At 32.9% G+C, this 22,953-nt stretch overlaps 2 protein-coding genes and 1 long non-coding RNA gene across 4 annotated transcripts; 2 read left to right on the top strand and 1 right to left on the bottom strand.

Annotated features, from left to right (window-relative positions):
* LOC110012192 lies at window positions 730–2,032 on the top strand. Its single transcript, XR_002287359.1, has 2 exons — window positions 730–886; window positions 1,687–2,032. It is a non-coding gene; the product is annotated as an uncharacterized LOC110012192 (long non-coding RNA).
* LOC105164451 (transcription factor WER-like) lies at window positions 7,844–9,734 on the bottom strand. Of its 2 annotated transcripts, none has more exons than XM_011083102.2 (3): window positions 9,435–9,734; window positions 8,330–8,463; window positions 7,844–8,248 (listed from the first exon to the last, which is right to left on the bottom strand). In XM_011083102.2, exons 1-3 carry the CDS (start codon window positions 9,712–9,714, stop codon window positions 7,952–7,954), a joined length of 711 nt encoding a protein of 236 aa, XP_011081404.2. In that variant the 5' UTR covers window positions 9,715–9,734; the 3' UTR covers window positions 7,844–7,951. The 2 variants fall into 2 exon arrangements, 1 of the variants encoding a protein (XP_011081404.2); XR_002287330.1 differs by having other exon boundaries at window positions 8,105–8,246; window positions 8,335–8,463; window positions 9,428–9,733.
* On the top strand, window positions 18,180–22,255 carry LOC105164368 (tRNA (guanine-N(7)-)-methyltransferase). The gene is made up of 2 exons (XM_011083006.2): window positions 18,180–18,390; window positions 20,818–22,255. The coding sequence occupies exon 2, from the start codon at window positions 20,829–20,831 to the stop codon at window positions 21,573–21,575; it is 747 nt and encodes a 248-aa protein (XP_011081308.1). The 5' UTR covers window positions 18,180–18,390; window positions 20,818–20,828; the 3' UTR covers window positions 21,576–22,255.

The following is a 22,953-nucleotide window of genomic DNA, read 5'->3' as shown; positions in this document are numbered from 1 at the left end:
CTGAAAGAACAAATCAATATACGTGTCGTTCTCAATCCCTGCCTTCAAGTCCGCAAGCTTCTCCAAGAAGGATAGCATTTGGACGCAGTGATCATGAAGCGATGATCCTTCAGCCATTTTAGTGCCAAAGAGTGTATTAGTCGCGGCATATTGTATATGCCGATCAGGCATCGCGTACAGATCACGCAGGCGTATCATGATTGAATTAACATGATCCAGCCTATCATACTATCTTTGGAGTTCATTTGTCATACACGCCAGTATGATACTTCGAATCTGTCATCATCTTGTCATTTCTCAAACACCACACGTTCTTCAGCAGTAGATAGTTTAGTCAAAAAAAAAAATTGTTTGACTTGCAATAAGTCAGTAATAATTCAATCGGGGGTAATTAAATATCAATTATCATTCAAATTTTTGTTGACATCAACAAATTCAAACGAACTTTGAATAATCGAGGTTCCTATTTGTCATACGAAAGTAAATATCAAGAATATTAAATATAATTTTTCAAACCACATAAATGATTTACGTGTAATTACACAAACCTAAACGGTGGGAAGTGTAATTATCCCTTTACTTGGGATTCGGGAAAGGCTCCTCAACCTTAAAAATAGGCAAAGATAATGCTAATTCACTCTCTTATTAAGAGCATGTAACTAAACACATACTTTGAAAGTAGAATGGAATGAGCATCTTTCACGATAACACAAATGGTGATCCACCACTCTTGCAAAATCTCCTTTTGTATTGCCTATTTATCGAAACACAGACAAATTTGAGAAGATGAACTGTATGAACAAATTAATCTAGCTCGTAAAATTCACTATTATGGAGGCCAAGAAGACATTCGGGATCTTCTTTCTACTACTTGTCTTGGTTGCTCGTATGTATTACTTTCAATTCTATTACTTTCTCAAACTTTTGCTTGCCTTCTGTTAGATGTACTCAAATTAAGTGTATATATACAGGGCTTAATGTAATTTACCGGCTATGATATTGCAAATAACCAAATTATTCTCTATAATAATAAAAATAGCAATTTACCTCTCTATACTTTTTAAAAGGGTTAAATGCAACTTACCCCTTTGTGATATATGAAATGAGCAAATAAACCGTTATGGAAAAAAATTAGCATTACCACCCCTGTGTTTTGAAAAATAAAGCAAATTACTCTCCCTCCCTAGTCAATGGTTTAGATATGGGTGTAATTTGCTTTTCAAAACACAGGGGGTAATTTGCTATTTTATTTTTCATAGGAAATTTTTTACTCATTTCTCATATCATAGAGGGTGTAAATTGCATTTTCCCCCTTTTTAAAATAAAACAGTATACCTCCCTATCTAAGGAGGTAAATTGCTTCATTTTAAAAATTACAGGGGGTTAAATTACTGTATTTTCAAAAACTCAAGGAGGTAAATTGCTATCTTTTTTTCATATGAGTTAATTTGTCCATTTTCAATATCACATAATTTGCTCCGGCGACTTCTGCGAAATCCGGTACCGAAAAGACCAAAAGTTGCGAAATGTCAAAAAGTCACATAACTCTTTTACAATTCTATAATGATAAAAATGTCAAACTGTCAAAACTACAAAAACAAAAAATACGTTCCTTAATACGTTTATAGTAGTTGTATTATGGTACTATAAATATATAAATTTTGTTTTATATAATGTTGAATACAGAGGTGACCACCGCTGATGAAGTGGGAGCAAATGTTTGCGAAACAAAGAGCAACATATTCAAGGGTATATGCATCCGTCGCGCCAACTGTGATTTAGTGTGCAAGAGTGAGGGATTCAGTGAGGGTGGATGCCGAGGGTTTTTTCCTGCCTGTAAATGCTCTAAAGCTTGTTAGACTGTTAGTTGAAGTGTCCCCATAGTTTATCCTATATATGCATTTTGCATAGGATAAATTAAGACAGATTGGAGTCTCCATGAATGGTGAAACAGGAGCTAATTAATTATGTTGCAATTTTACAGTCTTGTTATAATTCCCACATATTATAGATTGATTTTGCATTGTGGTAAGTTTTCCTTTTTCACATACAAAGTGTTATTATTTATATGTGAAACAATAAAAAATTTTAAAATAAAACAATTAGCATTCCCTCGAGCTCATTTTAAATCAGGGTTAAATGCAATTTACCCTTGTGATACGTGAAATGAGTAAAAAAATACCCTGTGGAAAATTTTTTAGCAAATTACCCCCTATTAATAGTTTAGATAGGGGGTAATTCGCTTCATTTTCTGAAATGCAGGGAGTAATTTGATATATTTTTTACTCATTTCACATATGATTCAGGGGTAAGTTGTATTTTTTTCCTTTTACCTTATATCCATTCAATCAACATTGAATTTGAAGAAATTGAAATAAACGAGTAAATCTTTTGCACAATCAAATTATTGTTGTAGGTAATTATTGAGAGTTAATGGTATCCAACTACTTATTTAAATGAGATAATACTTTCTTTGGTTAAATTATTTATAAACTGAATAGGGTAAATGAGAATGAATTTGTGATTGAGGTAGTGTTATATAAGATACATGTCCTAAATTGATTAGGAAAAGATCTTATCCAAACTCAGTTTGTTAAAATCTTAATGTACTATTTTTTTTTTTCTGAACAAAGCACCAAACGGTATTACGTTAAGACCTATAAATTAAAAGCAAACGACCGACTAGACCCAGCAAAGCCGTAGTTCTATCTCTATCAAATAAGCATCTGTTTTGATTGCTCATAGCGCCTAGCGCACGGTAAGAAAAGTTGCAAACTCGTCTATGTTGAATCCCTCATGAGCCTGCCCCGCAACCATGCATTGACATTGAGGCCCCCTTGTACGGCCCACCGCCAAGGAATATACGACATAGTCCACATCAATCTTACGAAAGTGCACACCATTAACTCTATAATTTTAGAAATGGAATAAATGCTTAAAATTAGGAGAAAGGGAATAAAGAGCACCTAAGAAAATGGTAAGCGAAAAATATGAAGAAAGAGAAAGCTGTTTTCTGAAAACTCCAAAAGCAGCAGGCTATCAGTACCTTGTCTCAATCGTCGCCTAAAAACAACCTAATTAGGTGGCAAAACAACACAGCACAACGTCTGACCATCACATTAACATAGCACGATTAAAACAACATAATGTGACTAATACTTGTCTTAGCTCAAGATGCATAACTGATATCATGGTTTAAACTTTTCCTCTTAAATAGGTACTAGCCCAACTCAACAAAGAATAGAAATTTTACTCTATCCGTTCAATATAAGTATTACACTACTTGGGGGGAGGGTGTTTAACGGCTAATGGCAAAATCCAACCCAACTTAGCCTAAAAAATCAAGTCATACTAACCCATCACCAGCAAGTCAAGAAGTCACATTCCCAACTAGCCTAGTATCATCTTCGACCTAGTGGCAATACTACAATTGATATAAGCCCCATTGAAGCCCGTTGAGGGCCCATCTAGTTTAACGGATAGGCCAACCATATTCTACACATCGAATGATGCATCACCACCATAGCACATCAACAAGGATAAACATGCTAGCTCTAGTATGTTCGATAAAAATGATTGACGACCACTTCCTTTATTTTCTCCTACTTCCTTGGTGATGTGGCAAATCTCGTTAATACTTGCGTGGGCCTGTATGATGGAGCAAACATTTGATCAATTATGCCACAATAAAATAGATATCACAAAGAATTCGAGCACATCTTAACCATCTTCAACCACTCCCCAAATTTTTCATCCTACTCCAATAAATAGAGATCTAAATAGATCAAGGAAAGTAACAAGTTTTCAACTGATTTTTTACTAGTTTTCCACTTGTTCTCAACCCTTTTTTGCTAGCGTTATCATCTCCCACACAACTTTTGTATATTTTCATCATTTAACCTGCTATTTTTTATGACTTAGTGTTTTCGTCTCATTTATTCTCAAAACACTTTACTGACTTTAGAATCATAATTCTAACACTTAACTTTCATATTAAATCATAATTCTAATGCTTATTTTGCATATTAGTCCTTGAAAATCTTAGAAACGCAACGCTAATTTTAGCCGCACTGATTATAAAATATCTGCCTTCAGAAAATTCAATGTACATTTCTTGGAGTTAGATCGATTAACACAAATCAGACTTGACCCTGCCTTGTAGTTTGCTGAAGTTAATAGACCGTGAGAAAAGCAAGAGAAATAGTGCTTGAAAGGATGAATGCCAACTCCAGAAACCAACAGGAATGGGAGCAGCCTATAATACAAGTCCCATATTTGGAATTGTATATAAGATGGGCCAAAACACAAAACTTTGTTTGGTTTTGTAGTTCTGCACACCTTCACTAGGTGTGCAGATTTTAATTTTAAATTTTTTCTTATTACTCTTCTTTTTTTTATTATTTTTTTTCCTTCTCTCTTTTTCTTGTTTTTGTCCGTTTCTTTCTTTTCTCTCTCTAGCGTTTTCTTCTCTTTCTTCTTTCTTCTCTCTTTTCTTTTTTTCTTCTCTTTTTTCTTCTTTCATTTTTTACATGACGAAATATTTGTAAAAATTTTTACTCAATACATCATTCTTTACATGACGAAATATTTGTAAAATTTTCAAAATTTTGGACAATTATCATTACTGCATGCGTAATGCAAAGTGTTTATTGTTCGATTTATCAAGTAAATATTTTCACCACGAATATAAACGCCAATGAAATCATTTTCAACACACCGATTTAATATAAACAAATCCATTCTACACCAAAGCAAATGAGATTTAATTGTTTTTTTCAAATTATTAATAATTACTACTAAAAGATAATTATTAATTTATGAAACCATTGATATTAAAGATATTTACTACCAATGCTACTTAGTTAAAGTATTTAAAACTTTTCTACCTAACGGAAATACTGTAGCAATTGCGTAGACTACTGACAATATATCAGTACTATATACCTAATTCGTATTTTTATTACTTCAATTATCTATTAAAATTTATCAGTTCAAATATAAAAGTCTAATGAATATATTTTTAACATGTTAGTATAGTGCATTTAACTCTTGAATACAAATTTTTTTAACTTAGACCATTTAAATCTTTTGTAATCGAAATTTTTCCTATTTCAATGAAATATTTGAGAAATTTGAAAATTGAGGACAATATACCAATAATACATACTTAATTCTAAATTTTATATATTATATTTTTTCATTCCAAAGATAAAGTCTAATAAAATTATTTTGGAGACAATACTACAATGTATTTAATTATGCATTAAAATTATGATTATTATTTAAAATGTAAAAAGAAATTCCTCAATAAAATAAATTACTTAACATAAATATATATACTATATTTCACTAAGAAACAAAATACTATATGCGTACACATATATATTAATAAATATATATTCAAAAACATGATTTGACAATGAACAGTAACTCCTGTCTCCCAAATTTCAACATCAAACCTACACCACTTATTTTATAGTATTTTATATTACATCAAAACACAAATCCAAACATACCATCTATCTCATAACACATACTTACTTATCTCTATTTTTCTCTCTCTATCTCCAAAACACCAAAACAAAATATTCAAAATATTAATCCAAATATAATGAAGGTTTTACAATAATTTGGCTTGGAATCAATCTTTCTAAGTTTTTGATCCGGGTTGAATACGCCACCTCTTCAATGCAGGTATTCGAGCTCTCGTTATATAGGTCCCAAATATCAAAGTGGTCCCTGAAAAGAAAATCACTTTAGGGTAGCTGGAATCGTCCCTGGCTAAAATTCTCCGACACTCAAGTCAGTTCGATTTCGAGATGGAAAGTAGGCGACCTCAAGCAATAAATGAGATAGAAAGTATTAAATGCGTCTTATCATAAATGCTTTGAAAGGAGGGTGTTTATAGGCCCAAACATACTTTACCAAATGAACCACGTGGCTTCATCTTAGAATCTCCACTGTCAGAGATCGTGTGGCGAGGTGACGTACACGTCAGCTGGGTTTGAACAACGGGTTGGCGAAGCGGGTGGGGTAATGCAACCCTGTCCGACTTTATCTAGGCGAATCTTGTGGTATTTTCAGCATTTTTACCATAAAAAAGAATACTTTTATCAGTGAGACGGGTCATATCCCATCAATTTTCCTGTACTCGCAACAATTATCTGTGGACTCCCATATATAAATATATCCCAAACGTTTAAATTTTTGTAGAAAATTGCAAGAATGATTTATGAGCTGCATCTTTATTAGAAATGAGAATGGTGTAGCTGTTTTTGTGTGATAAATCTGAACAATTCTTTCAGCGATATGAAAGATAAAATCTCTGCATTCTATAAATATTTTGACTTCCCTTTTTCTTGTTTTGTGTGTGTGTTTGTAAATGAATTTTAATAAAAGTATAATTGTCAAAGTGTCTTTATGTGATAATAAGAAGAATAAGAACAAAGAAGTTGCTCACTGTTAGTGTATAAACCGTGGACATTTTCTACCCGCGGCGCTCTTTCCTAGTAGATGAACAAGAGCTATTTCTTTTATGGAAAAAACAAAATACTTTTATGTGATATGTAATATTGTATATGCATAATATATTTCGTGAAAAAAGATAATAAATTATTCTTTTATTTTTTTAAAATGAAGCAAAATATTGTATTATATATGATGGCGTAATTCACGCACTAACCCTACGACTTTTTATGAATTTTTAATAATGAAATATTATTTTATATAAATATATATTATATTGTATATCTATATTAATTATATTTATTTTATATATCAATACATATATTTTCAGAGTGAATAATAATTTACCCCTATGTGATATTGAAAATCAGCATATTACCCCCTCTATGAAAAAAATATAGTAATTTATCCCCCTATACTTTTTAAAATGAAGCAATTTACCTCCTTATACAAGGAGGTAAATTACTTCATTTTGAAAAAATATAGGGAGGTAAATTGTTGTATTTTAAAAAATATAGGGAAGTAAATTGCTATTTATTTTTTCATAAGGAAGTAATTTGCTCATTTGCGATCTTACAAGGAGGTTGCTTGCATTTTTCCCTATATTTTTATTAAACAAATATTTTATGTTATATATAAAATTAGAAAAGAATCCGCCGTTGCCATTGCCACTCGTCCCATTCCCCGATGCCTCCCCCCCCGGTCCCATATATATATATGTATATTTTAATTATAAATAAATATATTATACATGTATTTTTAATTAAATTTTAGGATAAATTACAACGACCTCCTTGAAGTTTGGCATAATTACAAATACCCCCTTGTTATTTGAATTACAAATACCCTTGATGTTTGATGAAATTATGTAATTTTTGGATGCAGGTATGAAATTATCAACTTTGTCATTACTGTAATTTTTATCCATTTAGTTCATAAAAATAAAAAATAAAATTATAATTTTTAATCCACAAGGGTATTTTGGTCCATTCACCACAAGAAATGAATGAAAACTAACGAATTGGGCTAATTATTAGACTATTGTTAAAATTAGAGGAGTTATTGGTATTTTTTTAAATAACGACAGGGTATTTGTAATTATGCCAAATCTCATGGGAGATAGTTGAATTTACCCTAAATTAAATCTACAATATTTTTACATTTAAGCAGTTGATTCAAATCAAATAAAAGCTGAGCCATTACTTTTTTTAAGTTGAATTCGAACTTTAGATTCAATTAAGATCCAATAATTATCAAATAAAAATAAAATATAATTTTATATTTTAGAATAAAAAAAATATTTGAAAAAGTACGCGTGTATTAGCATGGAAGTGCTAACTGCATTATTCTAAAAAATATAAAAAAAAAATTATTATTTTTTTTATAAATAAGTAAATTGCTCATTTTCAATATGTCACGTCAGTACCCTTTCTTTTACTAGTGAGTGTTTAATTGGTAGACAAGCTGAAGATCATGCATCCAAGAATCAAGAATCTTCTTCAAGCTCAAGAAAAGTTTTGACCCACTCCAACCCATAGGTTTCTTGAGTTGAGAAATCGAAGACTTCATCATCCCTCACTCCATTCTCATCATCTCCACTTGCTTCTGTTTCTTTCACACTGCTCATTCCCTCATTGTCTTTCCAATTCTTCCCCACAACTGCTATTGATGTTGCTGGTAATTTCTCCATCAGATTAGCTTTCTTTCTGAGATGAGCGTTCCAGTAGTTCTTGATCTCATTATCCGTTCGCCCTGGCAGCCTTCTCGCGATCAACGACCACCTGTACATGCACATATCAGTACTCCTTTTCTTCTTTGTTAGGTTTTCTCACTCACTTAGACAGGGTGGTATATTTGCCGCCATTTTACCTATTTCCTGAAGCCTATGAAGCCTAAGGATCAAATCCTCTTCAGCATCAGAAATGTTGCCTCTCATGATATCAGGTCTAAGATAGTTCAACCATCTCAACCTGCAACTCTTTCCACACCTGTTCAACCCTGCATCAAAATCCCTCAAAACCCTTCAAACACTAATGTAAACTAAGATCCAATATAAACTTGAAACTAAGATTTGAATTCCATTTACACTACTGTAAGTTAAGGTGTGATAACAATTTACCCTCACGTGATATTAAAATGAGTACGTTACCCCTATGAAAAAAAATATAATAATTTATTCCCCTATATTTTTTAAAATGAAACAATTTACCTCCTTATACAGGAAGGTAAATTGTTTCATTTCAAAAATTATAGGAGGATAAATTGTTGTATTTTTAAAAATACAAAAAGGTAAATCGCTATTTGTTTTTTCATAAGAGGGTAATTTGTTCATTTGCGATATCACAAGGGGGTTGCTTGCATTTTTTCTGTAAGTTAAGTAATTGAAAAACTCGTAATTTTAGTTTTGTATGAATTCATTGAGAAAAAAATGCAAGCAATTCATATGTGGTATTACGAATAAGCAAATTTACCTCTTTATGAAAAAAAAAATAGTAATTTACCCCCTCCCTGTATTTTTCAAAATACAGCAATTTACCTCCCTGCGTTTTTAAAAATGAATTTTTAAAAACCCAGAGAGGTATATTACTATTTTTTTCATATGGAGTAATTTGCTCATTTACAATATTACAAAAGTAAATTGTATCAACCCTATTCATTTAGGAAATTTTATCCTATAATATTAAAATTTTCGAATATAAAGGACAAAAATAATCATAATTTTTAAATAATTGAAGAACTGTATATGATACACATTTAATTAGCTTAATTTGATGCTTTTTTTCAATTATTTTAGCAAATTTCTACTATTTTTTTTTTCAAATTACGAAATTTGTTAAGTTACGTATAAAATTGCAAAAATAAATTCAAACACGATTAAAATTTTCATTCCTACGGGACTAAAATTACAATTTTCGTCTTTAAGTAATTAAAGTTAATCAGTTTGATCGTATAATAATTGGACCTGTCACCTGACTTGACGGCCACAGATTTCCACCTCTTGGGGCCGTGTATCTCGACGTATTGCGCTAGTTTCGCGTCTTCATCGGCTGTCCATGCGCCTCTGTTGAGATCAGATCTCTTGCCACCATTAGCCCCACCTATCCTCTTAGCCATGCCGACGTGCCTGCGTTTACGTGTGCGTTTGTGCATGTGTCTCTGTGTGTGTTTCTGCCTGAGACGATAGCAATGAATTGAATTGTTTGACAAGTACATATATACACACACACACAGAGAGAGAGAAAGAGGCATATGGGGGTTGGGGAAACAGCTGCCTGGTTAGTAGTCCGTGTTCATATCCACATTCTCAACGCAACATGACAAGTGATCCCACCTACCAACCCCACCCCCTCGACTTCGTTACCAACTTGGTCAACATTTTTTATCCCGAAAATTATATTCTTTGTTTGAAATAACAACACTCTTCTTATACGAGATTTAATGTAATTATATATAAATTTCTGGTGGTTTTAAAAATTATATTTAATATTTTTAAAATTTATTTATATTTAACAAAAAAGTTCATCTGTTAGTCAAAAAATTCACCAAATTTATTGGTATTAACAAAAAGAATCGGAAACAAAAATATATATTTACCCCCAATTGACTTATTACTAATTTATTGCAGGTTAAACAAATCTTCCTATAACCAAATTACCTTCATATGTATCCATGCGTCAATGCATGTGAGGTGATATAGTTTCACCATTATAAGTATAGTTTAGTCGGAAAAGAATTGTTTAACCTACAATGAGTCAGTAATAAGTCAATCGAGTGTAAATATCAATTTTGCCTTCAATTTTTTTGTTATTATCAACAAATTAAGTGAATTTTTATTAACGGGTGACTTATTTGTTAGACGGAAGCAAACTTTATACGTGCTAAATGTAATTTTCAAACCACAGAAAGTGTACGTGTAATTACACCAAATCTCAGGGGAGGTATATATATTGGATAATTTTATAATTCTAATTAAAGTTTGATAATTATGTATGTAATTTTCGTTCAATGATATATTTAACAAAGAGAAGACTAGTACCAAATATTGTTGATTAGGAATAGGGGATTACCTTCTAGTGGCAATGATGAGGGCGAAAATTGAATAATATTTAAAAAATGTTATATAAATATAATTTATTTAAATTATATAACAAATTTAGATCGAGTCGCGATCAAAGACTTGGAAAATATTTTTTTTTAAAAAAAAGGGGGATGTCGTGAACAGCATCCACAACATCCTCTTTTTAATTTTTTTTTATATTTAGTTTTATTTTTTATATATTAATTATATTTAATTAATTTTTAAAAATATATTGAAATTCAAAAAATCATAATGTTAAAATTGTATTAATATAAAAAACTAATGAATTATACAATAAAAATACAAATATAAAAAATGTCCATCCCTTCCACAATTGCATTTGTAGTGTTGACGCTGAGGACTTTTTATTTCCTCACCCACATTTTGCATTGGCTCATTTTGTACCTCATTATCATCACCACCGGGATTAATGTCCAACCGACTTGATGTTGTTGCAAAACTAGACTCTACATTATCACAATATGCACTAAATGATGGAAATGAAATTAGTGAAATATTATATCCTAGTACATATGATTGATTAATGCCAAGACCAATGTCAAGATGTACTTATGAAGAATAATCTTCTGTATGGGTTGGCATATATATAGCCAATTACAACCAATCATCTTGTGGTGATTGATGCATATAGTAATATTGAGGCGATTTAGTGGTCTAGATTGACACAAAGCTCAAGAACATTCACCTCTTCTGCCTGAAGAATGCAGGAAAATAATGAATGTTGTGTTGTAAAAGAAATACTTAAAATAAAGTATGCGATATTATATAACACACCACAACTTATAACATAAGTGCATCTCCAGGTGGGTTCTCGCTTTCCACACGTCTGTCAGTGGATGACGACACGAAATTTTATGTTATGTTGTAGTACCATTCCCAAAATCCTCATTCTATATCTCTTCTATTGAAAATGGGTGGCCTTTGTACAATCATGTCATATCATCTTTGTCATCTAATGATTTATTGCAGGTTCCAATCGTGCTTGTATGATTTTTTTGGGAGATCTGATGTAGGCTCATGTCCCGAGTATCCATCGCTTATGGAATATTCTATCTCATTCCGAATTGGCAAAGGACCTGTTCGGGACGATGCATTTCCACTATTGCGTAGAATACTAAGGAACATGATAATCTCGTCAGTTGGGGGTTTAAATTAGCGGCGCACGTAGAATACTAAGGAACATGATAATCTCGTCAGTTGGGGGTTCAAATTAGCGGCGTAAGCCATAATGACATCTGGGTCTATATCATACGGTTACCAAATAAACTTTAATAAATGAAACAATGTAAATTAATGCGCGTTTAATTCACAGTATAAATGTACGTACAATATTAAATATAAGTTATTTGATCCACCTACATCTCATCCAATATGTCTCTTATGACTGGACAATGGCTCATATTGTTCGGGTAAAGGTATGTTTATAATTCCATGTAGCACCATACAATACTGTTGGGAGCTAGCGATTATTGTCTATTTGGACTTGGCCAATATATAATTGTTCTGCACCAAGTCCGGCGCAAAGTGGAGTGTTCCATGACCATTTAAATCTATATAAATAATACAAATATATGTTATTAATTAATTGTCTATGAGTTAATAATTAAATTTTACCTATAACAATTGCAGTGCGCTACCAATTGCAGCTTTGCCTTTTGTCTGATATTGCATAATTCATAGTATAAAAACAAGCACAGCACTGCCCAATTGTAGTTCTTGGTTGTTTCTATATCCTCTAATAGGAGCAATCCAAAAGCACTGGACAACAATTTCGTGGGGTGTGTTTTGAGTAATTTTGACTGCCGCTAAGTGAGATATAATTGCCTGAGTTTGCAATCATGAACCGGTGAACGCACTTGCATCCGGTCGAAAACCAAAATAAGTCAAGCAATAGACCTACCATTGAATAGTGGTTCGATCGAAATCAACTCCTATTACAGGCTCACCATCTATTGGGAGTGCCCAAATTATTTGAACATCTTGTAGGGTTATTGTGGCTTCCCCTATAGGAAAATAAAAAGTGTGTGTTTCGAATCGCCACCTCTCCACCAATGTAGTTATAAGATAGCAATCATATACAAGTCGTCCGCACCTGTATACGCCATAAAATCCAATTCGATAGAGGATTTGTTGTACACGAATGGAAAAATTATGGTTCCATAAAGTACCATCAGCACGTCTTACCTTCAGTAAGGCATCAAGGTCGCCTCCAGGAATATCATCAAACTTGTGTAGTGCTTGTTGGGACAATACAGTTCGATCACGAAGACCGTAGATTACTCGTCTTTCCATTCGTACAAAAATATAATTTTTCTAACACAACAAATAATATTTAAAAAATTAACGCGCAAAAAACTCTTAATTTTATCATTGAAATGTTGAAAATAATGAAGGCCGACCTCCCATTTTATAGACACACCAACCTCCACTTTAAATTAAATTTAGATCTGTCAGCCTTAAATTCAAGGTTGACGCAGCCAGCCTTGCAGTGGGATTCTCGTTGTTCCCGCTTTTACAACGGGAATCCCGCTGCAGGTATTATTAGAGTTGCATGCAGCTAGTAGGTTTGAATTTAAACGTTAATATTTTTCCATCGCGTATAAATACATCAATATGTGCTTCGAACAATATCAAACAGCTTCAACTCGTTCAGTTTGAAGCATCTCAAATATTTGTGAGAATTATATCTTTGTTTCCTTCTAAAAATATCGATTTCATCTTTTCGCACAGAAAATTTTATATATTTTTTGTTATGAATTATTTAGCGATGGCTGATCTGTTACGTATGATCATATGCCCATTACGGTGACGAGGATACCTCATTCATCAACTTACTCTCAGTTTCTATTAAAGATTTATCAGAAGATTGGTGACGAATACTCCTTGAAAGCATCTGCAAAACAGTCGTGCCAATATCTCGGTCGTATTGAAGAAACTCTCATACAAATCAAAGATGACGACACTTTGTCGTTTTTCTTGGACCCTGTGGGTGGATTCCCACTCATGAAAGTTTACGTTGAATCACAACAAATCTAACCTAAGGATACTCCACATATAAATGCTAACAAAGATATGAGTCAACAGTTGGGAGAAGCTAACCCACAAATGAGTCAACAGTAAGGGGGAATACATGTCGTTTTTAGCCACCCAAGGATTTCCTGTGTTCTAACATCGAAAATTTGGCATGTATATATAATCTTAATTTTGGAACGGGTACTTTTAATCCCGATTTTTATACAGGCATCTCTAATTATGAAATCAATTACACAGAATCTATCCAATCACATACTCACGTATTCGAAAATTTTATACCCCATGAGGCTGAGGCAGAAGACCCTGCCGAAAATTTTATACCTCATGAGACTGAGCTCGAAGACCCTTTTGCAAACATTTTTGCCTATCATTTAGATGGTGCTTCTGAACCGAAATTGGAGGATGTCCAATTTCACCCGAGGATGGACCAAATGATGTTGACATAAATGTGTGACTGAAATATTTGCGCAAGATACGTCATCATCTTCTGAACCAGCTATGCCAAACAGAACTATTCAACACATTTTACCGCTCTATATCATTTTTTGAACAAACATTCCCGAAAGTATCTGTGGATTCTATTGATGGCCAACCACGAAATATGCAAAATTTTATTATAAGAATGAAGGCAGACTTGATGTAAGAATGCTTTAAAAAATAAAGAACATTTAATAGAGGCGGTAAAAAATCACTTGATACGACATGCATGTTGCGAGTATTTTGTAATTGAGAGTTCGAAGGTCAAGTGGAAAGTGCTCTGTAAGCAACGCAACCCATGTATATATATACATTTGTATATATATTAACGAATAAGCATACATCATTAGTTGATTGATTGATATTTATTTTTTTCAGATATGTGGTGTAGATGAGAGCTACGAGGGATTTTAAAACAAAAGATTGAACGTTGGATAATAACCAAATATAGGGGGGACCATATATGTATTTTGAATGATGTGTCCCTTGAACATGGCAATTCTTTGCTTTTAGGACAGGTGAAATGCAACCCCACATACGGAATAAAGTATGTCATTCAAATTGTGAAAGACCATACAAGGTATGATATGCCATACAAAAATATATGGTACAATTTGAAAATCGCACGTGAAATTATTTACAGCACATGGGAAAGTACAATTTGAAGCTACCCAAATACATGGGAGCTCTCAAAAAATTTAATCCAGAAACTATTGTTGAATGGGAACATAAAGCCTTCCAACCGTCAACTGGTGCATATATGCTATGATACATATTTTGGGCGTTCAAACCATGTATCGAAGGGTTCCAATATTGTCACAAACTTATCAATGTAGATGAGACCCATTTATACATAAAGTACAAGTACAAAATGATAATTATTGCTGCTGTGGATGGAAATCAACAGGTACCCCCTCTTGCTTTTGCAATTGTCAATGAAGAATCATATTCATCTTTAAAGTGGTTTCTTAGACAATTGAGCAAACATGTTATAAGGAGGCGACATGGGATGTGCTTTATATCTGACCGTCACCCTAGTATCATTAAATCAGTAGGTGAAAGTTCAAATTTTGTGCCACCTCACGGCGTGCACTAATATTGCTTGAGGCATGTGTGTTCTAATTTCAACAGTCGTTACAAAAAGATCATGTTGAAGGATCTTTGTTGGGGAGCTGACTCTGAATATCAAATCAGAAAATTCAATCGAATTATAAAAGAGATAAAGAGCTAAAAACTAGGTGCGTTTGAATTCTTAGACCAAATTAACAAGGAAAAATGGACAGTTTCTCATGATGGTGGATAACGATGCGCTATTATGACGACCAACATGTCAAAATGCATTAATTGAGTTTTGAAAGGGGCTCGCCGCCTACCATTGACAACAATAGTTGAGATGATGCTTCAACGTACTGTCCATTATTTTCGTGAGAGGTTTGCGAAGAGTAGTGTAATGTTGAACAACAATCAACTGTGGATGGATTTTGCATACAAGATGTTCACACGTTGACAACAAAATTCTATTGAGCATATGGTCACCAAATACCATCAGTTTCAACAGTCCGCCTCGATTGTTATAAAACGTCAGAATGGACATGGACTCAAAACCCATATTATCAAAATTGTGAATCGAGAATATTCATGCGGCAAGTGAACTCAATTTGGCATCCTTTGCAGTCACCCTTAAAAAGTATGCGCTTCATACATGATTAATGCTGCATCAATATTGAAGGATTATTATGATTTAATACCTTACAGGAATACATATTCTAAACCATTTGAACCTGTGCATTTCGAAGATTATTGAGATATCCCAAAATTTGAGTTGGTCCACGACACTACTATTCATATCTTTACACTCCCTGGTCGAAACCAAACATCACGTATTCACAACAAGATGGTTTGACCACAAACGCGTAAAAGGCAACAAACCCAACAAAAAGATTCTTCTACACAATCAAATATGTCGATGTAGAGTTCTAAATAATAATTGGCTTTTTTAATTGTATTCTTTTAAAATTGTATAAAAGAATATGCACTGTTATATTTGTATATTTCATTGTATTTTTTAAATTAATACAATTTTAACATTATGATTTTTGAAATTTTAATATGTTGTTAAAAATTAATTGAATATAATTACTTTATAAAAAATAAAACTAAACAAAACGTTAAAAAAAATTAAAAAGAGGATGTCGTGGCTGATATCCACGAGACCCCCTTTTTTTTTAAAATAAAATATTTTTCAGGTCGAGTCGTAGATATGATCCGCAACTCGACCTAAATTTTTTATATAATTTAAATAAATTATATTTATATAATTTTTTTAATATTATTAAAATAATTAACCCGGAATATCAATCCTCTCCATGTGACCGAACATTCTCCTGTCTGTGCATTACGAAAGATAATAATAATAATTAATAATGATGGTTGAACAATTTTACTTATTTTTATTTTTATTTTACTATATAAATATATATACCTAAAATGAGATCAATCATTTGCTTGGCTTAAATTATATTTATAATTCTGTATAAATAAAAGATATAAAAATTTAAGCTGCCATCATCACATTTTAAGAATGTGTGTCTCATTTTAGTTTTAGAAAATAGTTTATGTTTATTTATTTTATTAATTTTAATTTAAATATAATCCAGTTAACAAATTTGCCTAAAAAATATATTTTTTAATTAGATAAATATATAAATATACAAAAATATGCAAGTATTTAGATAATTCGATGTAATTATTTTATACTTTTACTAATTATATTATTACTGAACTAAAAATTAAATATATAATAAGAATATTATGAAGTCATATATTCAAATAAAGAAGCCTTTTAAATATATTTTTATTTATTTGTTCATATATTTCACTTTCAAATATTCTATTGTCCAAAAAACTAGATTAGGTACAATTATTGTTGAAGTCCTAAACTTTCAATATGACTAGATTTTGGTCGAACTCGATTCGTTTGCCTACTTACCTGAGTTTAAAATATTCATTATATAGATAAAAGAAATATTTTATAATTAGTTTAATTAGAAGATCGCAAAGGGACCTTAGAGAAATTAAAACCAGCTGAATAGGTTAAGTCGGATTATTGTCCAATTATATTACTTAATTATTATTTAATAATAATTAATTCTACTAAATGATTATTACTACTCTGAAATAATTAATTAGTCAAGAATTTCCGTTCCTCGTTCTATTGATCCTCCTATGAGATTTCCACGAGAAATAAAATCAAATGACTATTATTTTATTTCTCATATTATAATATCCTAAAATCCTCGATTCATCTACTTCAAATTTCTAGCATAAAAAGACACCCTTCTATAATTCCAATAACTTTTCATGTTTTATAATCGAATATCTTGAAGAGTCAAGAAGTTAGAAGTTAGCAGCTGCAAACGTGTCTGTAAGTTAAGAAGCTACCATGCTGATCATTTCGACCGGAGGCCTTTGCCTTAATGAGATACTCTAGTTACTAGTTTCTAGAATGGGGCCTAAAGTTGATCGAAACGACGATAGCTTTATGTATATATAACAGAGATGTTAAATCAAATAGGCGATAAAGTCGCTATAAAACACGAAATTAAGGTATCATTTCAAAAATTTTGCCGAAACTAAATATGCTTTTTGTGGAAGATGGAAGGCCTGTTGATATGGTCTTCAACCCATTAGGTAACTTTATATTATATTATTAAGGTTGAAATGTATAGAACAACTATCTTGGTGTACAAATATGTACGAATTAAACTATCTCTATATAAAAATAAAATAATAATTAAATTCTTTTCTTATTTTTTTTTTCACTTCTCTCATTATTACTATTATTATTATTTTGGATTTCCTTTCATCTTTATTATACCCTAAATCTCATCGTACTTTTCTGGGCATGTTTGGTTGGAACCAAATAGATTTGTTAATGGGTCAAAATTATCTATGTCCAGATTTGTTAACTCAAGCGAACAGATAATTTTAAATCAGACCCAGATTCAGACCAAATTTTATTAAATTAAACGATTGGATCTGGGTCGGGTAGTACCCGACCCATATTACCCGGACCCAAATTCTCCCCAACTCTCTGACGGGAAACTGTCTCAACACTCAGAAACCCGCCGCCTCAACTCCCATCTCTCATAAACTTCACAAACCACTCACTCCGCTCTCTAAACCCGCCGCCACCTCCTCTGTGCCCACCTCAAGAAACCCGCCTCCGCTCCTACCCTGTCTATCATCACAAGAAACCCAACGCTCTCCAAACGAGGGCTTGCGTTTTTCTTGAGAGACCCTTTGAGTAGTTGAAGGTTAGTTCTTGCACAAGACTTGATTTTTCTTTTTCTGAGAGAGTTTTGTATTTGGCTCTCTCCATCTGTATGTTCCATTTTGTTATTAATTCTTTTTTAGGGCTTTTGTGTGTGTGTTTCTGTGATTTCATCCTGAAGATATGGGTATACTGCACCATTTTATGTACATGCTGTTTCTTATTTGAGTTACATCACTTTAATTTTCTGTTGTTAGTGTTGTTTCTTCGGACCTAATTTATGCTGTTCTGTTTTTCTTTATTCCCCATAAAGAGATTTAGTTGATTAACTTGAAACTAAGCTAGAGCATGTGAACTTCTCCTAGGTTGTGGCTGTAAACTGATAGGCGTGCATATAAGTATTCAAGTGGTTGTTTTATTTCCTACATCTGTTATTCTCATTTAGGAAGACTATTTCCTGTCAGCACGTAATGTTAAGCTAATGTGGGGTTTGAAGTTCTTGTTTATAGTGCCCTTTGAGTTGTATAATTGGTGTATGCTTGATGGTTGATGATGTTTATGTCTGATGAGTGTTCCTTTTTGCTTTATTTTGGAGAGAAAAGGCTAATCTTGTGCGCAGGGAGTTTGTCAAGTCCAGAAACAGGGCTTCTTTGATTGTTTGTTCTCCTTGTAGTTATGTAGTATATTGTTGTTATGAACTGGAGAAAGGGGTTGACTCTTTACTCATCTGTTTTTATCTGGTAAATCAATAGATCTCATATTTTCTGGTGAATTTCTTGTAAAACTTAATAAATATAGTGAAGGGATGAAGATTGATATTTAGTTATTTAGGGGTTCTTTTTCTTGGTCCTTATAAATGCAATTTTATCATTTGTACCTCAAAAAAAGCTATATATATTTGTATAGAGATGTAATGTTGTTAGTGATTTGTTTTCTTTCCTTGAATTTTTTACTTCATATAATCCACTTGATTAGTTTATATTGGGCCCAGAAAGTGCTGCATCAACGGCAGCTGGGAGAGGAAAAAAGCAGGAGGGGGGGGGGGGGGGGGGGGGAGGAAAAACTGATTCTGGTACAATGGATTTGGGTTGGGTCGGTCCTTAGCCTGTGCCTGTACATTAATTATTATATTGGGCCTCTTCAGCGCCTAGGCCTAGGTACAGTATTCCCTACCCAATGACATGGCTTGTGTGATGTTTGGTTTATGAGATTAGAGTCCAGTTTTCATGTCAGACCCAATCTTATGAATACCATTTTATGGGATAGTGTATCCCACTATCCCATCATTTAGTGCACTTGGGACTAAAAATCTCTATTACCTAAATGCCCATTAACTGACATGATACACTCCACTTTCTAATCATCATTTGCTCTCCGTCGACGATAGTTAATGTATTACGCTTGGAAATTAGCATGCATATATAAGTTAAAGTAAGCAAGCAGTTTTGAGAGATTGAATTGTTTTACTAAGTTATAGGCTATTTTCTTTTTGATGATTCACAGATATTCTTTATTAAGGAAAGAAGAGAATATGGTGAATTTATTACTGAAGTATGAACCTTCTATTTCTTTTTTCCCCAAAAGATAGAAGTGCAGTATAAACACAGGTTTTTGTTGCAATTTTATATTAGATGGAAAAAAAAAAGGGAAATATTCCACAAGAAATTTTATTTTGAAAATTGTATATCAACAAATATTGGTTTAGCTTTTATTTTTCTAATTATTCATAGACTGCAATGTTAAAATGAGAATAACTTAAAGAATAATACCCCCTTATTGGTCATTTTATATTTAATTGTAGTTTGTAACCCCATCAACCAAATTATATTGTCAATGGGATATCACACAGTACATCAGACCAAACAACAAATAATGGATGAAGGGATTAGTTAATTCCATTTCCCATCCCACCCAATTCCATCATGTCTCATCCCATGGCACCAACTAAACAAGCCGTTAGTATATCTTATTAATTTTATATAATTATATAAGAACTGAGCGAATTTGTGTCCTGTTATATCATATTGATGTGTGCGATGACCACTTGCATTTAATAGTTTACCCTAATACTGAGATATAGAGGATGCTATGATATCCTGGAAGCCATTTAAACCCTAATAACTGTACGCGGCCCTCAAACTGATTGCTCAGCTTCATACGTGAAGTACATACTATTATACTCTCCCTGCCACATCTTATGAAACTCAGATCAGGAGCCCTCAAGGCGATTCCCACTGATCTGTTCGCATGGCAGTGAACCTGGAACCTTATGGTCGTCCGTTCTCATTCTAGCTGATATAGCAGCAAATTTTTGTCGAACCTTGACATCAACTGAAACAAATGGTTATAGATTCAATTTGAAGTTGTTTGTCAAATATATTTGTTTGAACTGGTGGAGTAGGAATAAACTTGTATATTCTGCGTAATTTTAGTTGCACTTATATTGATTACCTTGTAATGTAATTTGCAGGGGAGAAACTGATGGAGGTTTCAAACCCTACGCATAGCAAGACAACTGGGCTTCCACGTAAGCGGTTCTATCGGGCACGGGCTCACAGCAATCCCTTGAGCGATTCACATTTCCCAGTTCCAATCTCCCCGAGCCAGTTTGACAGTACCCTCCATTATCCTCAGTTTTTCAAATCTGATTCTTCCAAGAAGATTGAGTTTGCGGATATTGGATGTGGATTTGGTGGGCTTTTGATTAGTCTTTCGACTCTTTTTCCTGATACGCTTATGATTGGGATGGAACTGAGGGACAAAGTGACGGAGTATGTGAAGGAAAGGATTCTGGCATTGAGGGCATCAAATCCTGGCCAGTATGAGAATGTATCTGTGGTTCGGACTAATTCCATGAAGTACATTCCCAATTACTTTGAGAAGGGACAGCTGACGAAGATGTTTTTTCTGTTCCCAGATCCTCATTTCAAGGAGAAGAATCATCGGCGCAGGGTAATTAGCCCTCATTTGCTGGATGAGTATGCGTTTGTGCTTAGGGCCGGTGGGATTATATACACGATCACTGATGTAGAGGAACTTGGCGTGTGGATGAAGTCTTGTTTGGAAGGTCACCCATTGTTTGAGGCTCTTCCCGAGGATGAGCTTGAAGCTGATCCCGTCGTGAAGCTCTTGAACACTGCAACTGAGGAGGGTCAGAAAGTTGCAAGGAATGAAGGGCAGACGTTTCGAGCTGTTTATAGACGGATTGCAACGTCTCTTCCTCATTGAGGTATGTGCCGGCTGATGGAGAATTAAAAACATAATGGATCTTCTTATGCCAAATTCTACTCAATCAAATGGTACAGCAGAGGGCAAGAACTTTCTGTGCCAAGTTTTGACGGTACCGAACTTTTGGATTGTTAACGTAGATTTCTGGTATTCTGGTTTCCTGCCGAATATGAAAGTTAATGCAACCTTAGATGTGATGGGAGACCAGTATTGTTTTTACTTATTACCAATTCATCCATTTGTGTTTGGTCGTTGAAGAACACTTTTTGGAAATGATCTTGATGATGCTCAGAAAGCTGAAAAGAAGAGCTTGTTGCTATTGCTTAATTTGGATGGAAAGAACAAGCCAACCGTGATCAGAAGCTTCTGCAAAAGATACAGCAAGGATGTAGTAAGATACAGTAAAACATCTCACGTATATAGCGATATTTGAACTCATGGTCTTGGAGCTTCAACTTCGCCAATTGAACTAAGCATTATCGGCTACACGACTTGATGCAGGCGGGTTGACAAGATGTGATCTTAATTTCTTTTCAAATCGAGAGGTTCGACTTGGTCGGTTTTTTTAATTTTATTTGAATCAATTGGATTAAGCGATTGGTGGCTTGCCAAATTTTACACAGGTGACGATGGACAAAAACCTTAAAATTTTTAATGGTATGAAAGCCATAATTCTACAACTGATTGAGCTTTTATTTTTCATTTAGAAAATTAGTGTTAACGTAATAAACGAATATCTTTATCCGGGGCTGTACTGTAAATATGGCATAGACTCAGACCCAAAGCAAATTAAATATATTAAATTTTAATTAGCACCCAGGCCGTTTTTAGGTTCGGCCAGGCTGAAACTCCATCCTTTTTTCATCACCAGGGTAAATTGCAACGAATTTTTCTAATATTTAATATTATTAAAAAAGATTTATTATTTGATAAATTATTAATACTCTTTATTTTCACAACTATACAACATTAGCCCAATTTATTAGTCTACAGTAGTCTTCATTCAATTTTTTGTGATGAATTGATTAAAATATTCTCGCGGACTATAAATTATAATTTTACTTATTTTTATAATTTTTTAAACTTTTTTATGAATTAAGCGGATAATTTTTTTATAATTCTTAAAATGTTACATCCACCTTGTTTGATTTTTCTACAATATTTCATTTTTTTGGGAAAAAAAATAAAAATAAAGGTAAAGTTGACTATTCTAGATTTTCATCCATGAATTATATAATTTCATCAAATAACAGGGGTTAATGATAATTTTTCAAACAACAAGAGAGTATTTATAATTTTGTTAAATCTTAAGAGAGTTGGTTGCGATTTACCCTTGTCATCCTCCTTGTCACCATCTTCGTCGTCATTGTCATTATCA

The sequence above is a fragment of the Sesamum indicum genome, linkage group LG6 (assembly GCF_000512975.1).
Source record: "Sesamum indicum cultivar Zhongzhi No. 13 linkage group LG6, S_indicum_v1.0, whole genome shotgun sequence".
Lineage (NCBI taxonomy): Eukaryota > Viridiplantae > Streptophyta > Magnoliopsida > Lamiales > Pedaliaceae > Sesamum > Sesamum indicum.
The sequence above is the reverse complement of the archived record's forward strand: the minus strand, read 5'-3'. Positions and strand labels throughout refer to the sequence as shown.